Raw genomic sequence first — 17,953 nt, forward strand, 5'->3', positions numbered from 1 at the left:
ATTTTTTTAGAACAATTTGAAAATTTTTTTTTTCGTCGAAAAATTTCAACATCTACTTTAATTTTTTTCTCGAAAATGCGTAGGATTTCGAGGATATCTCTATTCACCAAAAATAATTGTAATGGACCCTTACAACTAAAAATAATTTTTTTAGAATGATTTGAAATTTTTTAATTTCGTCGAAAAATTTCAACATTTACTTTAATTTTTTTCTCGAAAATGCGTAGGATTTCGAGGGTATCTCTATTCACCAAAAATAATTGTAATTGACTACTGCAACTAAAAATAATTTTTTTAGAATGATTTGAAATTTTTTAATTTCATCCAAAAATTTCAACATTTACTTTAATTTTTTTCTCGAAAATGCGTAGGATTTCGAGGATATCTCTATTCACCAAAAATAATTGTAATGGACCCCAGCAACTAAATATAATTTTTTTAGAACAATTTGAAAATTTTTTTTTTCGTCGAAAAATTTCAACATCTACTTTAATTTTTTTCTCGAAAATGCGTAGGATTTCGAGGATATCTCTATTCACCAAAAATAATTGTAATGGACCCTTACAACTAAAAATAATTTTTTTAGAATGATTTGAAATTTTTTAATTTCGTCGAAAAATTTCAACATTTACTTTAATTTTTTTCTCGAAAATGCGTAGGATTTCGAGGGTATCTCTATTCACCAAAAATAATTGTAATGGACCCTTACGACTAAAAATAATTTTTTTAGAATGATTTGAAATTTTTTAATTTCGTCGAAAAATTTCAACATTTACTTTAATTTTTTTCTCGAAAATGCGTAGGATTTCGAGGGTATCTCTATTCACCAAAAATAATTGTAATGGACCCTTACAACTAAAAATAATTTTTTTAGAACAATTTGAAAATTTTTTTATTCGTTGAAAAATTTCAACATCTACTTTAATTTTTTTCTCGAAAATGCGTAGGTTTTCGAGGGGATCTCTATTCACCAAAAATAATTGTAATGGACCCTTACAACTAAGAATAATTTTTTTAGAACAATTTGAAATTTTTTTTTTTTGTCGAAAAATTTCAACATCTATTTTCATTTTTTTCTCGAAAATGCGTAGGATTTCGAGGGTATCTCTATTCACCAAAAATAATTGTAATGGACCCTTACAACTGAAAATAATTTTTTTAGAATGATTTGAAATATTTTAATTTCGTCCAAAAATTTCAACATTTACTTTAATTTTTTTCTCGAAAATGCGTAGGATTTCGAGGGTATCTCTATTCACCAAAAATAATTGTAATGGACCCCAGCAACTAAATATAATTTTTTTAGAACAATTTGAAAATTTTTTTTTTCGTCGAAAAATTTCAACATCTACTTTAATTTTTTTCTCGAAAATGCGTAGGATTTCGAGGATATCTCTATTCACCAAAAATAATTGTAATGGACCCTTACAACTAAAAATAATTTTTTTAGAATGATTTGAAATTTTTTAATTTCGTCGAAAAATTTCAACATTTACTTTAATTTTTTTCTCGAAAATGCGTAGGATTTCGAGGGTATCTCTATTCACCAAAAATAATTGTAATTGACTACTGCAACTAAAAATAATTTTTTTAGAATGATTTGAAATTTTTTAATTTCATCCAAAAATTTCAACATTTACTTTAATTTTTTTCTCGAAAATGCGTAGGATTTCGAGGATATCTCTATTCACCAAAAATAATTGTAATGGACCCCAGCAACTAAATATAATTTTTTTAGAACAATTTGAAAATTTTTTTTTTCGTCGAAAAATTTCAACATCTACTTTAATTTTTTTCTCGAAAATGCGTAGGATTTCGAGGATATCTCTATTCACCAAAAATAATTGTAATGGACCCTTACAACTAAAAATAATTTTTTTAGAATGATTTGAAATTTTTTAATTTCGTCGAAAAATTTCAACATTTACTTTAATTTTTTTCTCGAAAATGCGTAGGATTTCGAGGGTATCTCTATTCACCAAAAATAATTGTAATGGACCCTTACGACTAAAAATAATTTTTTTAGAATGATTTGAAATTTTTTAATTTCGTCGAAAAATTTCAACATTTACTTTAATTTTTTTCTCGAAAATGCGTAGGATTTCGAGGGTATCTCTATTCACCAAAAATAATTGTAATGGACCCTTACAACTAAAAATAATTTTTTTAGAACAATTTGAAAATTTTTTTATTCGTTGAAAAATTTCAACATCTACTTTAATTTTTTTCTCGAAAATGCGTAGGTTTTCGAGGGGATCTCTATTCACCAAAAATAATTGTAATGGACCCTTACAACTAAGAATAATTTTTTTAGAACAATTTGAAATTTTTTTTTTTTGTCGAAAAATTTCAACATCTATTTTCATTTTTTTCTCGAAAATGCGTAGGATTTCGAGGGTATCTCTATTCACCAAAAATAATTGTAATGGACCCTTACAACTGAAAATAATTTTTTTAGAATGATTTGAAATATTTTAATTTCGTCCAAAAATTTCAACATTTACTTTAATTTTTTTCTCGAAAATGCGTAGGATTTCGAGGGTATCTCTATTCACCAAAAATAATTGTAATGGACCCCAGCAACTAAATATAATTTTTTTAGAACAATTTGAAAATTTTTTTTTTCGTCGAAAAATTTCAACATCTACTTTAATTTTTTTCTCGAAAATGCGTAGGATTTCGAGGATATCTCTATTCACCAAAAATAATTGTAATGGACCCTTACAACTAAAAATAATTTTTTTAGAATGATTTGAAATTTTTTAATTTCGTCGAAAAATTTCAACATTTACTTTAATTTTTTTCTCGAAAATGCGTAGGATTTCGAGGGTATCTCTATTCACCAAAAATAATTGTAATGGACCCTTACAACTAAAAATAATTTTTTTAGAATAATTTGAAATTTTTTAATTTCGTCGAAAAATTTCAACATTTACTTTAATTTTTTTCTCGAAAATGCGTAGGATTTCGAGGGGATCTCTATTCACCAAAAATAATTGTAATGGACCCTTACAACTAAAAATAATTTTTTTAGAATGATTTGAAATTTTTTAATTTCGTCGAAAAATTTCAACGTCTACTTTAATTTTTTTCTCGAAAATGCGTAGGATTTCGAGGGTATCTCTATTCACCAAAAATAATTGTAATGGACCCTTACAACTAAAAATAATTTTTTTAGAACAATTTGAAAATTTTTTTTGTCGTCGAAAAATTTCAACATCTACTTTAATTTTTTTCTTGAAAACGCGTAGGATTTCGAGGGTATCTCTATTCACCAAAAATAATTGTAATGGACCCTTACAACTAAAAATAATTTTATTAGAATGATTTGAAATTTTTTAATTTCGTCGAAAAATTTCAACGTCTATTTTAATTTTTTTCTCGAAAACGCGTAGGATTTCGAGGGTATCTCTATTCACCAAAAATAATTGTAATGGACCCTTACAACTAAAAATAATTTTTTTAGAATGATTTGAAATTTTTTAATTTCGTCCAAAAATCTTCGTTTTAAAAGACGTATGATACGTGTCTAAATTTTCTTTTTAACGATCGTGAAACATGATTTTCCCGCCATACAGGTAAAATGTGACCGCCATGGCTCTCTACCAGCCGTATCAGCGAGAGTAAAAGTACTTCCCCGATGCCTTTTCAGTTTAGTCACGCGCGATTTTAATATTTGATGGCATTCGGTCTCTCGTTTGAAATTCATACCGCACACGATAGACACGTTCGAGCAACGAAGACGCACGAATATTTCTCTTTCCGTTCTCCAAATTAGCTTTCTACCGTTTTCAATCGCAACGACGTTAATAGAAACCGAGAAATTGAATACCACCGTCGATTTTTTATGATTCGAACGTTCGAGTATATTTCATTGTCACGAAAACACGCGTGTCAATATTCTCATAATTTTGATATATTTATCTTTAAAGTAAACACAATAAACTTGTAACTTTTACAATTGCCAATTTGTCAATTCCCGTATTTTAAATTTCTTTCGTAGACATTTCTATTTATTTACGTTTCTGTTAACGCATTAACGATGGGGCATTTTTATTAAAACTTTACTATAGGATGATTTTAATAACATAGAATTCCTTCAACATGTGTATACTAAAAATGTGATAAGTGTTTTTATAATTAATATAGTTTATTAAAATTTTCAGAGGTTATACGTGGATAATAGATTCTTTTTCTCGTGTTATCGGTGGAATTACTAGGAAAACACATTTGTTGTTAAACGAGAATACTCGTTTCTCGTCGATAATGTGTTAATATTACCACGATTCTCTTTTACTCGCTTTCACCGTGCAAAAGGAGGGTCAGGTGTACTTTCTTTGACCCTGCTGTGGTAGAAATAATCTCGTTTACGTACCATGGATAAGCACTTCCGGCTATCGCGCACCAGTTCTGTCGTCGAAAATCGCAGGGAAGATTCGCGAATCGCGCGCGACTGGAACGCGAATACGGTTTGCTGCAAGCTGAGGACGCATCGTATCCGAAAGTACTTGGTCCACCACCTCCTTGACATCTCACGTGTTGATATGTGATCACCTATTACAATAATTAAAATTAATATTAGCATATCCCCATCAAGTAAAATTAATAACTTCAGCACAAAATATAGAAACAAAGTATACACATTCATATGGTATTAAAAAGAGATTCAATCTTTTTTAATATTCCAATATACAATGTTTATTTTCTATTAAGTAACAAATGTTCTTTTTTAAATATGCAGGAAATAGCATATCCCCATCAAGTAAAATTAATAACTTTAGCACAAAATATTTGTATACACATTCATATGATATTGAAAAGAGATTCAATCTTTTTTAATATTCCAATATACAATGTTTATTTTATATTATGTAACAAATGTTCTTTTTTAAATATGCAGGAAATAGCATATCCCCATCAAGTAAAATTAATAACTTTAGCACAAAATATTTGTATACAGGGTGTTCGGCCACCCCTGGGAAAAATTTTAATAGAGGATTCTAGAGGCCAAAATAAGACGAAAATCAAGAATACCAATTTGTTGATGGAGGCTCTGTTAAAAAGTTATCAACGTTCAAAGTTGCGGCTGTAGAACGGCAATTTGTCCATCTATTTGAATTTTTTTCTCGAAAATGGGTAGGATTTTGGGTGTATGTCTATTCACCAAAAATTATTGCAACTGATCCCTGCAATTGAAAATAATTTTTCCAGAATGATTTGAAATTTTTTTTTTCTCGTCGAATAATTTCACACCTTCTTGAATTTTTTTCTAGAAAGTGAGTAGGATTTCAGAAGTGTGTCTATTCACCAAAAATGATTGTAATTAGCCCCCACAACTGAAAACAATTTTTCTAAAACAATTTGAAATTTTTTTTTTTTCGTCGAAAAATTCAGGCACCTAATTAGATTTTCGATAAGGAATTTTTTTCTTGAAAATGCGTAAGATTTCGAGGGTATGTGTAATGACCAATAATGATTGTAATTAACCCCTGTAATTAAATATAATTTTTTTAGTATGATTTGACATTTTTTAATTTCGTCCGAAAATTTCAGTATCTACTCGAATTTTTTTCTCGAAAGTGGATAGGATTTCGGGGGTATGTGCATTCACCAAAAATGATTGCAATTGACCCCCGCAACCGAAAATAATTTTTCCAGAACGATTTGAAATTTTTGAATTTAATTATTAATAACTTTTTAAGGAAGCCTCCATCAACAAATTGGTATTCTTGATTTTCGACTTATTTTGGCCACTAGAATTCCCCGTTAAAATTTTTCCCAGAGGTGGCCGAACACCCTGTATACATTCATATGGTATTAAAAAGAGATTCAATCTTTTTTTAATATTCCAATATACAATGTTTATTTTATCTTAAGTAACAAATGTTCTTTTTTAAATATGCAGGAAATAGCATATCCTCATCAAGTAAAATTAATAACTTTAACACAAAATATTGTATACACATTCATATGATATTAAAAAGAGATTCAATCTTTTTTTAATATTCCAATATACAATGTTTATTTTATATTAAGTAGCAAATGTTCTTTTTTAAATATGCAGGAAATAGCATATCCCCATCAAGTAAAATTAATAACTTTAACACAAAATATTGTATACAGATTCATATGATATTAAAAAGAGATTCAATCTTTTTTTAATATTCCAATATACAATGTTTATTTTCTATTAAGTAACAAATGTTCTTTTTTAAATATGCAGGAAATAGCATATCCCCATCAAGTAAAATTAATAACTTTAACACAAAATATTGTATACACATTCATATGATATTAAAAAGAGATTCAATCTTTTTTTAATATTCCAATATACATAGAATGTTTATTTTCTATTAAGTAACAAATGTTCTTTTTTAAATGTGCAGGAAATATCTATTTCGTGTTACGAGAAAAATATGTTTTTCAGAATATTGAATGAATCTTTATGCAATATTAGAAGTAGATTTTTTGCTAATATACAGATATTTATTTCATATTATGAAGAAAATATTCTTTTCTTATTATAAAATGAATCTTTATGTAATATTAGAAATAGAATATCTTTTCAAAATGTGCAGATATTTATTTCATATTATGAAGAAAATATTTTTTCTGATAAAATGAATCTTTATTTAATATTAGAAATAGAATGTTCATCTGGGAAAAATTTTAATTGGGGATTCTAGAGGCCAAAATAGGACGAAAATCAAGAATACCAATTTGTTGATGGAGGCTTCGTTAAAAAGTTATTAACAATTAAATTCAAAAATTTCAAATCGTTGTGGAAAAATTATTTTTAGTTGCGAGGGTTAATTACAATCAATTTTGGTGAATAGACATGCCCTCAAAATCTTAATCATTTTCGAGAAAAAAATTCCTAATCGAAAATGTAACTTATGGCCAGAAATGTCTGCCCGAATTTTCATGCAAATCTTTAAAACGTCATAACTTCTGAACGGATTGGACGATTTTAATGTTTAAAAAAGCAATCAACGCGTATTTTAGTGGGGAATACGTAGAAATTCTAAAAATACTGAAAAATTTATTCGTTGACCCCGTAAAGTTAGAAAAACCCCATAAAAATGGTCCAATTTTCAAACGACCATAACTCCTGCAATAGTGAATATATTTCAATGAAACTTTTTTCTGAAGTAGACCTCATGGATACCTACAAAAAAGTATTAGACAACTTTTCTGTAGGGCGTCAAACAAAATTATTAAAAATGAAAAACGAATTTTTATGAAAAATCGACAGTTAGCTGTTGATATTTTTCGACGAAAATAAAAAATTTCAAATCGTTCTGAAAAAATTATTTTTAGCTAGGGGGATCAATTACAATCATTTTTGGTCAATAGACATATTCTCGAAATCCTAATCACTTTCGAGAAAAAAATTCAATTAGGTGCTCAAATTTTTCGACGACAAAAAAAATTTTCGAATTGTTCTAAAAAAATTATTTTCGGTTGCGTGGGTCAATTACAATTATTTTTGGTGAATACACATACCCACGAAATCCTAATCACTTTTGAGAAAAAAATTCAATTGGGTGCTCAAATTTTTCGACGAAAAAAAAAATTTTCGAATTGTTCTAAAAAAATTATTTTTAGTTGCAGGGGTCAATTGCAAGCATTTTTGGTCAACAGACATACCCCCGAAATCTTGCGCATTTTCGAGAAAAAAATTCATTAAGGGCAGAACTTTAAACGTCAATAACTTTTTAACGAAGCCTCCATCAACAAATTAGTATTCTTGATTTTCGTCTTATTTTGGCCTCTAGAATCCCCCATTAAAATTTTTCCCAGGTATAACCGAACATCCTGTACAGAGAAATTAATTTTTTGTATAATTTCATTTAAATATTGAATTTATATTTTTCAAATTCACATTTTTTAAATATCTAGTTTATATTCTCTGAATATTTAGCTTATATTTCTTAAACATTCAATTCATATTTTTTGCACATGTATACAATAATCAGATCCAATATTTTTCTCATATGAAAAAATGTGGGTTAAAAAATATTTTTGCAATGTTTGAAATGAATGTTTATTCAATATTTTTGTGTTTCTAGGATTTCTTCTGACAACCATGCAAATTTGCACGCGTTGAAGTCTCCAGTTTTATAACTTTTGTTCCCCAGTGTTATTCGACTATTTGTTAATATTTTTTAAAAATATTTTACCGTTCGAATGCTGTGATTAAAGTCGAACATCTGCCATTTATTTTTTATTAAAAACTGCAACTGTCCAATAAATTTCGAATTGGAATGTATATTCGCGAACGAGAATCGGAGGAATCGACGCTATAAACTATACAGTTCACTGCTTCAATGTCAGTCTAACGAACCGTTCCTGCAATCGACTGATAACGTGCGATGGAAACTGGATTCTATATCACTCACATGCTGCAATAGTGACATAACTAGAAAATAATTACCACACGAGAAAATAAGTGCCAGCGCGTTGGATCGTTAGGGCTTTGAAGCAGTAAATTGGTCTAACGAAACTTTCGATCGAAACAATACTATTGCAAATCGTTGTTGTTAGTATCAGTGGCTCAAAAATGGACGATTTGTGTCAAATATTGGAATTGCACTTAATTTATTCGATGTGATAAAGGAAATTTTTAAAAGAGATCAAATAAAATGAAAATACATTAGTTTGAAGCAGTAAATTGGTATAATAAACGTTCGATCGAAACAATAGTATTCCAATATCGTTATTGTTAATGTCAGTGGCTCAAAAAATGGACGATTTGTGCCAAATATTGCAATTGCATTTAATTAATTCGATGTGATAAAGGATATTTTTAAAAGAGATCAAATGAAATGAAAATACATTACTTTGAAGCAGTAAATTGGTATAATAAACGTTTGATCGAAACAATAATATTGCAATATCGTAGTTGTTAGTATCAGTGGCTCAAAAATGGACGATTTGTGTCAAATATTGCAATTGCACTTAATTTATTCGATGTAATAAAGCAAATTTTTAAATACACAAAATAAAATGAAAATACATTACTTTGAAGCAGTAAATTGGTATAATAAACGTTCGATCGAAACAATAGTATTGCAAATCGTTATTGTTAGGGTCAGTGGCTCAAAAAATGGACGATTTGTATCAAATATTGCAATTGCATTTAATTTATTCGATGTAATAAAGCAAATTTTTAAATACACAAAATAAAATGAAAATACATTGCTTTGAAATAGTAAATTGGAATAAAGAGACGTTCGATCGAAACAATAGTATTGCAATATCGTTATTATTAGTGTCAGTGGCTCAAAAAATGGATGATTGGTATCAAATATTGCAATTGCACTTAATTTATTCGATGTGACAAAGGAAATTTTTAAAAGAGATCAAATAAAATGAAATTACATTACTTTGAAACAGTAGATTGGTATAATAAACGTTCGATCGAAACAATAGTATCCCAATATCGTTATTGTTAGTGTCAGTGGCTCAAAAAATGGACGATTTGTGTCAAATATTGCAATTGCACTTAATTTAATCGATGTAATAAAGGAAATTTTTAAATACACAAAATAAAATGAGAATACATTACTTTGAAACAGTAGATTGGTATAATAAACGTTCGATCGAAACAATAGTATCCCAATATCGTTATTGTTAGTGTCAGTGGCTCAAAAAATGGACGATTTGTGTCAAATATTGCAATTGCACTTAATTTAATCGATGTAATAAAGGAAATTTTTAAATACACAAAATAAAATGAGAATACATTACTTTGAAACAGTAAATTGGTATAAAAAGATGTTCAATTGAAACAATAGTATCCCAATATCGTTATTGTTAGTGTCAGTGGCTCAAAAAATGGACGATTTGTGCCAAATATTGCAATTGCATTTAATTTATTCGATGTGATAAAGGTTTTTTTATAAATACACAAAATAAAATGAAAATACATTACTTTGAAGCAGTAAATTGGTATAATAAACGTTCGATCGAAACAATAGTATTGCAAATCGTTATTGTTAGTGTCAGAGGCTCAAAAATGGACGATTTGTGCCAAATATTGCAATTGCACTTAATTTATTCGATGTAATAAAGCAAATTTTTAAATACACAAAATAAAATGAAAATACATTACTTTGAAATAGTAAATTGGTATAATAAACGTTCGATCGAGACAATAGTATTCCAATATTGTTATTGTTAGTATCAGAAGCTCAAAAAATGGACGATTTGTGTCGAATATTGCAATTGCACTTAATTTATTCGATGTAATAAAGCAAATTTTTAAATACACAAAATAAAATGAAAATACATTACTTTAAAACAGTAAATTGGTATAAAAAGATGTTCGATCGAAACAATAGTATCCCAATATCGTTATTGTTAGTGTCAGTGGCTCAAAAAATGGACGATTTGTGTCAAATATTGCAATTGCATTTAATTTATTCGGTGTGATAAAGGTTTTTTTATAAATACACAAAATAAAATGAAAATACATTACTTTGAAGCAGTAAATTGGTATAATAAACGCTCGATCGAAACAATAGTATTGCAAATCGTTATTGTTAGTGTCAGAGGCTCAAAAATGGACGATTTGTGCCAAATATTGCAATTGCACTTAATTTATTCGATGTGACATGGCAAATTTTTAAATACACAAAATAAAATGAAAATGCGTTACTTTAAAGCAGTAAATTGCTATAATAAACGTTCGATCGAAATAATAGTATTGCAAATCGCTATTGTTAGTGGCAGTGGTTCAAAAAATAGACAATTTGTGTCAAATATTGCAATTGCACTTAATTAATTCGATGTAATAAAGCAAATTTTTAAAAGAGATCAAATAAAATGAAAATACATTACTTTGAAGCAGTAAATTGGTATAATAAACATTCGATCGAAATAATAGTATCCCAATATCGTTATTGTTAGTGTCAGTGGCTCAAAAAATGGATGATTTGTGCCAAATATTGCAATTGCACTTAATTTATTCGATGTAATAAAGCAAATTTTTAAATACACAAAATAAAATGAAAATACATTACTTTGAAACAGTAAATTGGTATAATAAACGTTCGATCGAAACAATAGTATCCCAATATCGTTATTGTTAGTATCAGAGGCTCAAAAAATGGACGATTTGTATCAAATATTGCAATTGCACTTAATTTATTCGATGTGAGAAAGGATATTTTTAAAAGAGATCAAATAAAATGAAAATACATTAGTTTGAAGTAGTAAATTGGTATAATAAACGTTCGATCGAAACAATAGTATCCCAATATCGTTATTGTTAGTGTCAGTGGCTCAAAAATGGACGATTTGTGCCAAATATTGCAATAGCACTTAATTTATTCGATGTAATAAAGCAAATTTTTAAATACACAAAATAAAATGAAAATACATTGCTTTGAAACAGTAAATTGGTATAATAAACGTTCGATCGAAACAATAGTATTGCAATATCGTTATTGTTAGTGTCAGTGGCTCAAAAAATGCATGATTTGTATCAACTATTGCAATTGCACTTAATTTATTCGATGTAATAAAGCAAATTTTTAAATACACAAAATAAAATGAAAATACATTACTTTGAAGCAGTAAATTGCTATAATAAACGTTCGATCGAAACAATAGTATCCCAATATCGTTGTTGTTAGTATCAGTGGCTCAAAAAATGGGTGATTTGTGTCAAATATTGCAATTGCACTTAATTAATTCGATGTAATAAAGCAAATTTTTAAAAGAGATCAAATAAAATGAAAATACATTACTTTGAAGCAGTAAATTGGTATAATAAACGTTCGATCGAAATAATAGTATCGCAATATCGTTATTGTTAGTGTCAGTGGCTCAAAAAATGGATGATTGTGTCAAATATTGCAATTGCATTTAATTTATTCTATGTGACAAAGGAAATTTTTAAATACACAAAATAAAATGAAAATACATTACTTCGAAACAGTAAATTGCTATAATAAACGTTCGATCGAAACAATAGTATCACAACATTGTTATTGTTAGTGTCAGTGGCTCAAAAAATGGACGATTTGTGTCGAATATTGCAATTGCATTTAATTTATTCGATGTGACAAAGGAAATTTTTAAAAGAGATCAAATGAAATGAAAATACATTACTTTGAAGCAGTAAATTAGAATAATAAACGTTCGATCGAAACAATAGTATTGCAAATCGTTATTGTTAGGGTCAGTGGCTCAAAAATGGACGATTTGTGTTAAATATTGCAATTGCACTTAATTAATTCGATGTAATAAAGCAAATTTTTAAATACACAAAATAAAATGAAAATGCGTTAATTTGAAGCAGTAAATTGCTATAATAAACGTTCGATCGAAACAATAGTATCGCAATATCGTTATTGTTAGTATCAGTGGCTCAAAACATGGACGATTTGTGTCAAATATTGCAATTGCATTTAATTTAATCGATGTGATAAAGGAAATTTTTAAATACACAAAATAAAATAAAAATACATTACTTTGAAATAGTAAATTGGTATAATAAACGTTCGATCGAAACAATAGTATCCCAATATCGTTATTGTCAGTGTCAGTGGCTCAGAAAATGGACGATTTGTGCCAAATATTGCAATTGCATTCAATTTATTCGATGTAATAAAGGAAATTTTTAAATACACAAAATAAAATGAAAATACATTACTTTGAAACAGTAAATAGCAATAAAAAGACGTTCGATCGAAACAATAGTATCCCAATATCGTTATTGTTAGTGTCAGTGGCTCAAAAATGGACGATTTGTGCCAAATATTGCAATTGAACTTAATTTATTCGATGTGACAAAGCAAATTTTTAAATACACAAAATAAAATGAAAATACATTACTTTGAAACAGTAAATTGGTATAATAAACGTTCGATCGAAACAATAGTATCCCAATATCGTTATTGTTAGTGTCAGTGGCTCAAAAAATGGACAATTTGTGCCAAATATTGCAATTGCATTTAATTTAATCGATGTAATAAAGCAAATTTTTAAATACACAAAATAAAATGAAAATACATTGCTTTGAAATAGTAAATTGGTATAATAAACGTTTGATCGAGGCAATAGTATTCCAATATTGTTATTGTTAGTATCAGAGGCCCAAAAAATGCACGATTTGTGTCAAATATTGCAATTGCACTTAATTTATTCGATGTGACAAAGGAAATTTTTAAATACACAAAATAAAATGAAAATACATTGCTTTGAAACAGTAAATTGGTATAATAAACGTTCGATCGAAACAATAGTATCACAATATCGTTATTGTTCGTATCAGTGGCTCAAAAAATGGACGAATTGTGTTAAATATTGCAATTGCACTTAATTTATTCGATGTGACAAAGGAAATTTTTAAATACACAAAATAAAATGAAAATACATTACTTTGAAACAGTAAATTGGTATAATAAACGTTCGATCGAAACAATAGTATCCCAATATCGTTATTGTTAGTGTCAGTGGCTCAAAAAATGGACCATTTGTGCCAAATATTGCAATTGCACTTAATTTATTCGATGTGATAAAGAAAATTTTTAAATACACAAAATAAAATGAAAATACATTACGTTAAAGTGTATAATAATTAATAAAAATATAAAAACTATGATTATATCAATTTACTGTTTACTGTTTCAACTTTTTATATCAAAGTTAAATAATTTATCTTTAGCACAATTTGTGGAGATAATTGGTAATACAATTTATATTCTGGTTTATAAAGATATTTGTTAATATGTATTGAATGGATATATTTCGAATATTTATGTCGAAATGGTAGCTGTACCCTTTCGATTTATTTTAGTTTACATATGCATATGTTATGGTACTCGAAAATTTACACGTGTTCTTTTATATTGACGATAATTTGGTTTAACGTGAAACACAGCTTGACAAATGTAAGAATAATACTGTGTTCTGTTGAATTTTAATGTGTGTCACCTAGAAGCAACGTTTCTTCGTTAATTTCACCGAAAACCCACTTACGTACCAACTTTCGAACCATCCACGCCTACGTTACGATCCTTCATGTTCGTAGTTTTCGAGATTAATCATTACAACGCGGTTCTATTATAGCAAAATAGAATATAGAGACACTGTGTATTCGTGTATAGATAATTTACAATTAAAAAATATTCAGAATCGAGGAAAATATTTCCCTTCGATGAAGCTTTTATTTATTTTATGTAGCGTTCAAGATAAACTATAAAAATTTCATTAGTTCCAGACACGAATTGAAATTGAGAAATTCATTGTTTTCGCAAGAAATTGCAATTATTATTTTGAGTCGAATTATCATACCAAAATAGAGACACTGTATTCGTGCACAGATAATTTACAATTAAAAAACATAAATCTAGGAAAATATTTCCCTTCGATGAAGCTTTTATTTATTTTATGTAGCGTTCGAGATAAACCATAAAAATTTCATTCGTTCCAGACACTTATTGAAATTAAAAAATTCATTATTTTCGCAAGAAATTGTAATTATTATTTTGAGTCGAATATTGAGTCGATAATTTACAATTAAAAAACATAAATCGAGGAAAATATTTCCCTTCCATATAACTTTTATTTATTTTATGTTTTCTCTAGTGTTCGAGTTACATTTCTATAAAAATTAAATTCATTCAAAATAAAAAAAAATTCATTATTTTCCCATGAAATTGTAATTATTATTTTCAATCGAATTATCATATCAAAATATAATATAAAGACACTATTCTTGCATAGATAATTTACAATTAAAAAATATACAAAATCAAGGAAAATATTTCCCTTCGATGTAGCTTTTATTTATTTTATATTTTTTCTAGCGTTCGAAGTACATTTCTATTAAAATTAAATTCATTCAAAATTTGAAAAAATTCATTATTTTTGCAAGAAATTGCAATTATTATTTTCACTTGAATTATCATACCAAAATATAATATAGAGACACTTCTTATGTTTGCTCTAGCGTTCGAGATAAACTATAAAAATTTCATTAGTTCCAGACACTTATTGAAATTAAAAAATTCATTATTTTAGCAAGAAATTGTAATTATTATTTTGAGTCGAATTATCATATCAAAATATAATATAAAGACACTATTCTTGCATAGATAATTTACAATTAAAAAATATACAAAATCGAGGAAAATATTTCCCTTCCACATAACTTTTATTTATTTTATGTTTTCTCTAGCGTTTGAGGTACATTTCTATTAAAATTAAATTCATTCAAAATTTAAAAAAAATTCATTATTTTCCCATGAAATTGTAATTATTATTTTCAGTCGAATTTTCATACCAAAATATAATATAGAGACACTTTATTTGTGCATAGATAATTTACAATTAAAAAATATACCTAATCAAGAAAAATATTTCCCTTCGATACAACTTTTATTTTATGTTTTCTCTATCGTTCGAGGTACATTTCCATAAAAATTAAATTCATTCAAAATTAAAAAAATATTCATTATTTTCGCAAGAAATTGCAATTATTATTTTTAATTATCATTCTAAAATAGAGACACTGTATTCGTGCATAGATAATTTACAATTAAAAAACATAAATCGAGGAAAATATTTCCCTTCCATATAACTTTTATTTATTTTATGTTTTCTCTAGTGTTTGAGGTGCATTTCTATTAAAATTAAATTAATTCAAAATTAAAAAAAAATTCATTATTTTTGCAAGAAATTACAATTATTATTTTGAGTCAATTTATCATACCAAAATATAATATAGAGACACTATTCTTGCCAAGATAATTTACAATTAAAAATCATAAATCGAGGAAAATATTTCCCTTCCATATAACTTTTATTTATTTTATGTTTTCTCTATCGTTCGAGGTACATTTCCATAAAAATTAAAAAAAAATTCGTGATTTTCTCAAGAAATTGCAATTATTATTTTGAGTCAAATTATTATACCAAAATATAATATAGAGACACTATTCTTGTGCAGATAATTTACAATTAAAAAACATACAGAATCGAAGAAAATATTTCCCTTCGATACAACTCTTATTTTATGTTTTCTCTAGCGTTCGAGGTATATTTCTATAAAAATTAAATTCATTCAAAATTTGAAAAAATTCATTATTTTCCCATGAAATTGTAATTATTATTTTGAGTCAATTTATCATACCAAAATATAATATAGAGACACTATTCTTGCCAAGATTTACAATTAAAAATCATAAATCGAGGAAAATATTTCCCTTCCATATAACTTTTATTTATTTTATGTTTTCTCTATCGTTCGAGGTACATTTCCATAAAAATTAAAAAAAAATTCGTTATTTTCTCAAGAAATTGCAATTATTATTTCGAGTCGAATTATTATACCAAAATATAATATAAAGACACTATTCTTGCACAGATAATTTACAATTAAAAAACATACCGAATCAAGGAAAATATTTCCCTTCGATACAACTTTTATTTTATATTTCCTCTATCGTTCTAAGTACATTTCCATCAAAATTAAAATAATTCATTATTTTCTCAAGAAATTGCAATTATTATTTCGAGCTGAATTATCGTCGAAATAAAAAAATACTATCCCAGTTCTATCACAGAATATAATAAATAAAATCGTCGATTTTACCACTGTTAACGTTGTTTTTGGGGGGAAGAGTACTCACCTGGAGGACGAGAAGCACGATTACATTCATAACTCGCGTTTGACGTTAGTTCGGTGGTTTGGACCAGTGGGCCCAATCACGTCGTCGATCACGCTCGTAGTCGAGACGCGTATCGTTTTCACTGACAGGGTGATTGCTACCGTAAAAAGGACGACGACAGACGTACATTCGCGGCTACATGACAGCACCTCCACGCGCGAGGAGGACGCTTTCATTACTGGCTGTAATCAGCCGGCGGCACATGCGATGCCAAGGCGGTTCGCACTGGTAAAAGTACATACAGGCCGCCACGCAGAGTCCTTCGTGAGCGTTCGACGATCGCTTGACCGAGAACCAAGAGGGACAGAGAGGAAAAACGAGGGAAGAAAGGCGAAGAGAGAGCACGTCGCCCGGTGAGTAGGTCACTGTTGCGGATACCGTTACATTTGGGCCCACTGATGTGTGTCACGGGGCCCCACAGTGACGTAGCAACGGGCCCTACGGGCTGCTCGCGCGACGGATTTATTCCTTGGTCAATCGCGATATAGGTGGGCAAGATTGAGGTACACTTCGAGGATTATTACACTTTTTACTAGTAAAGAACTTTCAATTGTTATTAATCATCGTGTTTGTTATTTCAGTCGCGTGACTTTTTCTGGGTCGTCTCGAAAGTTTTCCCCGTTTCGAACCGTTTGTATTCGTATCTATTATTTTTAGTTCAGAGTAATTATTTGTTATCCATTTTCAGTGTGAAAAGTAACTTCGTATTTGTGAGCCATCTTGCGTCCGATTCTGTATAGTTGTTATTTTTCGCATTTAAGGAACTGTGACTTTGTTGGAATTTAATTGTTTTATGGAGAATAATTATTTATTATTCATTTTCAGTGTGATGCAGAAAGTAATGTTCATATTTGTGAGCCATCGTGCATTCAATTCTGTATAGTTTTTATTTTTCGCATTTAAGGAAGCTTTGTTGGAATTTAATATTTTTGTTCAGAATAATTATTAATCATTTTCAGTATGATGCAGAAAGTAACATTCATATTTATGAGCCATCGTGCATTCAATTCTGTATAGTTTTCATTTTTCGCATTTAAAGAAGCTCTGTTGGAATTTAATATTTTTATTTGATAGAATTTTTAATTATGCATTTTTAGTGTGATGCAAAATTAAATGAATGGTACAACATTCAAATTTATAATCCATCTTGCATCCAATTCTGTATAGTTCTTATTTTTCGTATTTAAGGAACTGTGAGTTTGTTGGAATTTAATATTTTTATTTAGAATAATTATTTATTATTCATTTTCAATGTGATACAGAAAATA

The 17,953-nt window shown here is 28.0% G+C and overlaps 1 protein-coding gene across 1 annotated transcript in view; it reads right to left on the bottom strand.

The window, feature by feature from the left end:
- Spz4 (Spaetzle domain-containing protein 4) overlaps positions 1-17,152 on the bottom strand; it is a 33,296-nt gene extending 16,144 nt beyond the window's left edge. The window contains exons 1-2 of the mRNA XM_076780727.1: positions 16,647-17,152; positions 4,376-4,554 (exon numbers count right to left, since the gene is read on the bottom strand). Of these exons, the coding sequence (XP_076636842.1) occupies positions 4,376-4,554; positions 16,647-16,676 (209 nt within the window). The 5' untranslated portion in view covers positions 16,677-17,152. The remainder of the gene's footprint in view (positions 1-4,375; positions 4,555-16,646) is intronic.
- Positions 17,153-17,953: the final 801 nt, after the last annotated feature.

The sequence above is a fragment of the Colletes latitarsis genome, chromosome 13 (assembly GCF_051014445.1).
Source record: "Colletes latitarsis isolate SP2378_abdomen chromosome 13, iyColLati1, whole genome shotgun sequence".
NCBI lineage: Eukaryota > Metazoa > Arthropoda > Insecta > Hymenoptera > Colletidae > Colletes > Colletes latitarsis.